This window comes from Geospiza fortis, unplaced genomic scaffold (assembly GCF_000277835.1).
Source record: "Geospiza fortis unplaced genomic scaffold, GeoFor_1.0 scaffold11, whole genome shotgun sequence".
NCBI classification, from domain to species: domain Eukaryota; kingdom Metazoa; phylum Chordata; class Aves; order Passeriformes; family Thraupidae; genus Geospiza; species Geospiza fortis.
The window spans coordinates 8,985,463-8,992,479 of record NW_005054304.1 but is presented as its reverse complement, the minus strand read 5'-3'; the positions used below and the strand labels follow the sequence as shown (position 1 = coordinate 8,992,479).

General features: G+C 43.8%; 1 protein-coding gene across 2 annotated transcripts in view; it reads left to right on the top strand.

Moving 5' to 3' along the window:
* HPGDS (hematopoietic prostaglandin D synthase) overlaps nucleotides 1-7,017 on the top strand; it is a 29,479-nt gene that overhangs the window by 21,673 nt on the left and 789 nt on the right. For both annotated transcript variants that reach the window (XM_005418134.2, XM_031066455.1), the window contains exons 3-5: nucleotides 1,326-1,418; nucleotides 3,414-3,523; nucleotides 6,522-6,620. In XM_005418134.2, coding sequence (XP_005418191.1) covers nucleotides 1,326-1,418; nucleotides 3,414-3,523; nucleotides 6,522-6,620 — 302 coding nt within the window. The remainder of the gene's footprint in view (nucleotides 1-1,325; nucleotides 1,419-3,413; nucleotides 3,524-6,521; nucleotides 6,621-7,017) is intronic.

Here is a 7,017-nt window from a genome sequence, read left to right as displayed (position 1 = left end):
GAAAAACAGGCACAGAGGGGTCCTGGATGTCTTGTGCAACTGCAAAATTCATGTTGCAGGTCAGGACTTAACATCTAGGACCTGGTACCTAATATGATTCACATACTGCATGCTAAACCACAGAGCAGTGTTCATCCTTTATGAAGCTGCCTTGCTGAACAGTTATGAATGCATAAGGTATCACTTTTGGCCCCTTTTCATTAACAACTAAAAATGCTCATGGAGTAGAGGTGTCATTCCAGCTGCCCTGTAAAGACAGTTCTGGATTTGAAAGCACTTTGCATGCTTTCAATGGCCAGTGTTCTCACTTTTCCACTACCACCTTTTTACACCACAAGATACTTAAAGTGGATATGAATCTTAATTATATAAAGTGTAATGCAGATGAAAATTGGGTACAAAGCATTTAGCTGTGGTCAGCACTTGCAGTTACGTACTTGGAAACAGCATCCTTGGAAATGCAGAGATTTGCAGTCACTGCCCTAAACACAACTGTTTTCCCCAGATTAAGCCTTTGCTCCAAGGTTCCAGTTCCATTTCATACCACACAGGCAGCTTCTCCAAAACACAGCAAAACAGTAGTCCAAGTTTCCATGTAACTATGAAATTAACAACAGAAAACTGAGACTGATTATTATCTAAAACTCCCTTACAGATATCCATGACACCTGCTTAGTTTGTTTTCCCCTATACTTAAAATCTGGAGGTTTCTTCCCTATAACTAGCAGATATTTTTTTTTTTTAATGCAAGCCACGTCAGGTGAATTTGAATATCTTTTTAGGATTTGTAGTGGAGTGTGAAAGATATATTTGTCTCAGTGATGACTACCAAGTGAAATGCCTTGTCATGATGCACGTTCTGAAATGAATCAATGCTTCTGAATTTGCACAGTCTCTTGCTTCATGTCCCAGCTGCATCCTGCAGTATGAAATCTTCAGCAGTACTTTACTTAACCTTGGCAGTCACTTTCCTGGGGAGGAAAAAGCAGGATAGAGAAGGAAAAACTAATACTCCCCTGAAAAGTTTCTCTGTGTAAAGAATTCTGGGTATATAGAAGCACATTCAGCTTTTACAGCATGAAGCCAGGAAACAGGAAATGCACCCCTGGTTTCTGTGCTACAGCTGTCTTCATGCAGTGCACTCTGATTACATCCTTAACCTTTTTTATTTTTAGTCCATGCATTTCTCCATAGAAGCAGTGTCAAACTGTTAAGTGCTATTACACTCCTCTGAATGGTAAAACTACTGTTGTCACAGACTCCCACTGTTAATGGCTATGATTTAACTTTTGGTTGTTTTTTTCTTTTTTCCTTTCCCCTCCAAGCTGTCCCATTTGGCAAACTCCCTATTCTGGAAGTAGATGGAGTTATCATTCACCAGAGCCTGGCGATAGCAAGATACCTTGCCAGAGAAGCAGGTAATGCATCTTTGACTATTTTCTTTCTCCCTTCTGAGCTCACATCAAACATTCAGGTAACAATACATCCACAGTAAAAACAGAAACAAACCAACAGCCTGGAAAGCCTAACCATGCAGAAATCAACACCAGCATGGTGAAAATGAAACCAGTGCCTGGGGTTTGGGCTGACTTCTCCAGCCAGTACGCTTTATCCACCTGTCCCTGCATGACAGAAGGCACATACCTGTGATTTCCCTGAGGCTGTCAGCGCAGTTTTCCCTAAAGCTCAACTTTGACCTGCCAGGCTAACCAGAGAGATGACCAGGAGGAGGAGGTTTTGGAAGCATTAGAGATTATCTCAGCAGGCAGAGAACTCTGAAGCAGATTTAGGCAACAATTCTGGGCTAGCAGAGAGATTAGAGGAGATGTTGACATCACTTGCATCTTTAAATACTCACATGCTGTGGAAGTACACAACCAGTTAGATAAAATTATATGAGACTTAGTAATGCAAGTAATCAAAGAGAGTGGCCAGGCTTTGCTTTAGGTCAAAGAGCTGTCATTCAACACCATCTGCAAAACTGGTCTGGCTGAAGGCAGATGTGCCCATGGAATGCTGGGCATCAGCAAATTGAAGAGGGGGGCTGGGAAGCAAGTACTATCCTACTTTTTTACTCTGTGAGCAAATGGATGTAGCCTGCCTTTCATAATATCTCCCATTTGCTAACTGAGGAAGGAGGCAGAAGTTCATAGCATTATTCTTCTAGGCACTAACACAACACATTTCAAGCGTGTCTGCAATACTCTGTTCCAGCCCATTTCCTTCAGCTTTGGTACATCCTACTCCTTGCAAGAGAGGAGAATGAGGAAAGCCCACCTGGTGATGAAAAACAGTGGGAAAGCCTGCCTTCCACCCAAGACTCCTCCCTCCCTGGCTCCTGTAGGGAGGCTGATCTGGAGCCATGCTGCTTTTTCCAGTCTGAAGTTCAGATTTTTTTCGACTGACTTTCACCAGTGACAATGGTTTGGGATTTAGAGCATATTCCGACCATCATGGGCTCCTCCCAGAATTAGTCATGCTGTCAGCTACAGCAGGAAAAAAAGCCATGCATGGAAGGGAAACGATATCTTTTCAACTTCATGGTGAAAACTTGCTAGGTCTGCCATTAAGGCTGCATACACATCACTAATCCTTTAAAATTAAGAAGTGGCATTTTTAGGTGCCCACACCAACAGCTCATAGCTGAAGGATCACAGAACCTGAGGCCCAAGAGGAGAGGCACAGCCCTCTCCTTCAAAAGCACAAAGTTCCAGTAAGGGAGATGACCTGACAGAGGTAGGGCATGCAGTCTGTGAATCTGAACCTGCACAGAGCTGAAAGCATAGGTGCAGGTCTGTGAAGTGACAGCTAGGGAGAAAAAGCAGAGGCTTTAAGAGAGCTGCAGGAAAGCCAAGGAACTACAGGGGAGAAAAGCAGATTTGTAAACAAGACAAAGTTTGGCTGAGATCCCCGATTACAATGAAAGAATAAAAAGTAGGTGGAATGTCATGAAAATGTTCTGAATGGGGCTGAGTGGGCAGGATATAGAGAAAGAGAAACAGACTTTCACAAGTGCACTTTTGGAGGGTGTGTTGACCAAAATGGAAAGACCATGAGATGGAGAAGGACATGGAAAACTGGGATGGGCAAAGATTAAAGGAAAGGAATTTGTGCTGACCCTTGCTGAATGTATGGTAGAAGGCAGAGACAATACAGAAACAATGTTCAGGCTGGGGGCTCAGGTAATGGATAGAACAACTCACTACCTTGGCTGGCTGTACAAGGCCAGAACTGGGAAAAGCAAAGGTAGATACAATTGCACCTGGATGCAAAGAGTCAAATCCACATTGTTAGCATCAAAAAGACCTGGAGAAGATGTATGTTTATGAAAATATTCGCAGTTTACCTTTGGGGCATCAAATACTCCTGCTGCTGCTGTCTCTAACATCCCTTCATGTGCTTGCTTCCCGCAGGTGTGGCAGGCCAGACGCCTGTGGAACAGGCTTTAGCTGATGCCATTGTGGACACCATCGATGATTTCATGACACTGTTCCCTTGGGCAGAGAAAAACCAGGACGTGAGAGTAAGCCAATCACTAAATTAAACAAAGATAGATTGTAAGCCATGAGTCTATATCTGAGCATCTGCTCTGGAGACACTGATGGGTGTCAGGCACTGGGTTCATCACCTCAGCTCAGCAAAGCTGAGCTGGTGGAGCTCTGTGGTTCTTCCTTGAGGCTGATCCCACCTCCTCCTTCACCAGGTTGTTTTCACCCTTGGTAGAAACTCTGAGGCCATCAGCTTGAACCAAGGATGTGCCTACACCAAATTCTCTTCAAAAGGGCAAAGACAGAACAGGACACTTCCACCCCAGCTGGTGCTGTGGAATTCCTCTCTCTTGTCACAAGGAGCCTGTGCACAAATCTTTCTGCCAACTCAATAAGATAAATAGCCCAACCCCATCCTTTAGTGTTTCTGCATTTTGATTTCTTCTAGGTGTTCAGTAAGTATCAATGTTCAATAACATCAGCTGCCAGGGATGACTGCTTGTCAGGACATCAGGCACTGCTAATCAGGACAGGGAGCACAGCCCTCAGATGTCACAGCTCACCTTGGTCCTCTGCAGTGTTTCTGACACCAGGCTATGGTGCTGTGGCTGCTTTAACACAGTCACAGGCTTGTCCTACAGCATTTGTGGTTTCTTCTGGCATCAGGTCAGTCCTCTCACCAGAATCCCAAAAGCAAGCACACATATCAGTTGCTGGGAGAAGGTGATGGATGATTTCACTCCAGCATTACAAAGGATCTGCACAGCTCTGCCCTGAGCAGATAAACCAACCCTCCTAGGGAAGTGGAGGTGTAACAACAGGTCTCACCATAAACTGCCAGTGCAGCCACCTTCCATTTATTCAAAGGCAACATTTCAGATCATTATCTGAAATGCTTATTAGGGTATCTTATTAGAGTTATTCTTATTAGGGTATCTTATTGCAGAGTAAAAAGTGGTGCTCCAAACCCATAATAAATAAAGAAGCAATATGAAAGTGCTCTGAAATCTGGCAGGGGAAGATCTGGAACTGGGAGGTTTAGTACTTAAAAGTGTGAATTACTTACATGTCCAAGTGATTTCCTTAAGTTTTCTAGTTTGGGGAGGGTAAGGTGACTCATGAGTTCTAATCATTTCAGAAGAGCCACACTCCACCAGATGTGCTGGTGGCAGAGTCAGCTTTGCTGCCCTTCCTTGGGGAAGCTCCTGTTGTAACTCCCGCGTGTACCCGAGCACTTCTCCAAAAAAGGACCCTGATCGTGTCACCAGTGATTAATTTAAACGGGAAGAGCTGGCAGCCAACCCATATGTGCCAATCCGCACGTATGCATGCTAAATTATGTGCTGGGGCCAAGGATGGTCGGGAATCTCACTTTCTCACGCTCCCAACATTGTCCTTCCTCCCTCTCCCCTCCCAGATCCGCTGCCACCACCTTGTGGTCAAAGTAGCATCTCACGGTCTCACCAGGCCAGATTTAAGTTTTGATTTTTGTTTGAAGCCAAAACACCTCCCCAGGCCTGACCAGTGCTCACAGGAATGCACACTCAGGGAATGGTGACAGGATGTGTTATTGCCATCTAGCCAGTAGCAAAGAGAAATCAAAGCAAACTAGGGGAGCAGAGCTGGAAACTGCCTGTGGAAGCTCCCTCCATGCCAGGCACAGCCTCCCCCTTCACCACACGTTCCCCAAAACACAGCTGGCATTGCAAAGCTTTGCACCCACCACTGCAGAGCTCCAGGGTTGAGACGAGCAGGTTGTGCCACTCCAGAAGAGGGATCCTGGCTGTCCCCACCAGCTTCACAACTTGGCTGTGCACTACTGTACTTGAGGAATGTTGTTACCATCACAATCACAAAACAGCTTGGGGTTTTCTTTTCAGGGTAAAACGGTGGGGAGGGGATCATTTACCTAAAAGAAAGGAAATACTACAACCCAGGGCACAGATATGAGATTTCTGGACTGCAAACTCCCAGCTGATATTTGCAGTCACCTCATCCAGTTACTATGCTCTTAACAAAGCAGAAAATGATGTCATATCTTCAGTCATGTCTGTAGAAACTGATTTGATTTCAGCCTGCATTTAGGTTTCTGCCTCTTCTCATTTTTTTTCACATTAACCTCAGTTAAAGCTGTCGAAATAATTCCATTCCTGTACACCACTGTTTTTATCTACCCAAGCCTGAGCATGTTCCTCCAAAATTAGGCCAAGCACAATAACTGCAAAAACTGTGCCATGTGGGTTGACCAGATGATAGCAGTCTGCAGTCTTAATTATTTCCATGCAGGTGAGAAAAGAAAATCGGAAGCAGTTTTGCTCACCAAGAAACAGCTTAGCCCTTTTAAAAGTAGCCTTAAGGCTTTCTGCTATGGGGAACAGCCTGTAGAGAACCACCACCATAACCTCAGGCTTCAGTCATTAACATACAGACACTAAGGCCTGAGCCTTTCAATCATCCTTTAAAAACATCTTAGCCACCTCAAATCTTACTGCTCTGGGGACAAAAAAGCAAAATAACATGAACATTAAAGCTCAAAGATAAATCAATCCCACCTAAAGCTCAAAACCCAAGTTCCATGTCTCCCATAAGAAGGGTTGATAAGCAAAGATAACTGACCCGCCTCTGACTGACAGCATAGAAAGACTGAGCGCAAGGGATTCTGGAAATCTGAGACTCTGCACACTAGAAAAGATGACACTCAAAAGAGTCCCTTGAAAATTGCTATAAGACATTAGGAATCTAACTTGTTGGTGGATTCTTCCCAAATCCATGGCTGAGCTCCTGCCTTGCCATGGCTGCCTGCTTTTTCTGTTAGCACATCACCACAAATATCATGTCAGCATCAAGGAGCACTCAGGTGTTCATTAAGGAAGGAATTGGCTTCAAGTGAGGGCTCAGCAAGCCATGAATGCCATGTTTTGGTATCTAACCCTAATCTTTTTCATATTTCAGCTTTCTTTTTCATTAATAATAAAACCTCAAAACTCAATTTTGCTGACTGCTGTGCATCTCTGTGTTTTGCTCTTCCACCAGAAAAAAGCATTTGATGATATCCTCACCAACAAAGCACCTGAGCTACTGAAAGATTTGGATACTTTCATAGGGGATAAGAAGTGGCTGGTAGGGAATTCTGTAAGTATAATTTTTGTTTCTCCCATTCCCATCAGATTGCCAGAAAATTCAAGTAATGGACTATTGCTGAATTTCTGGGTTTCATGTCAGGCCATGAAGGAACTCTCCCCACACTTTGAGCCCTTTATTCTTACCAATACACAACTGGTCACTCAATTGCAAAGTGAAAATTGTTTTCCACGCTATTAGAAAAGTGAGGCAAAACAGGACTAGGATCTGCATTTTCTAAAGCAGAAAATGCATGTTCATAAGTACATTGACAGAAAACATTTTAAATGCCTTTCCTTGCACTTGTGAACACAAATTCATGACTACACAGAGCCTGTTTATCATCACTGACTTATTTATAAGGCAATACAAAAAAACCCTCTATATAAACAGAGTAGTCTTTGTACCC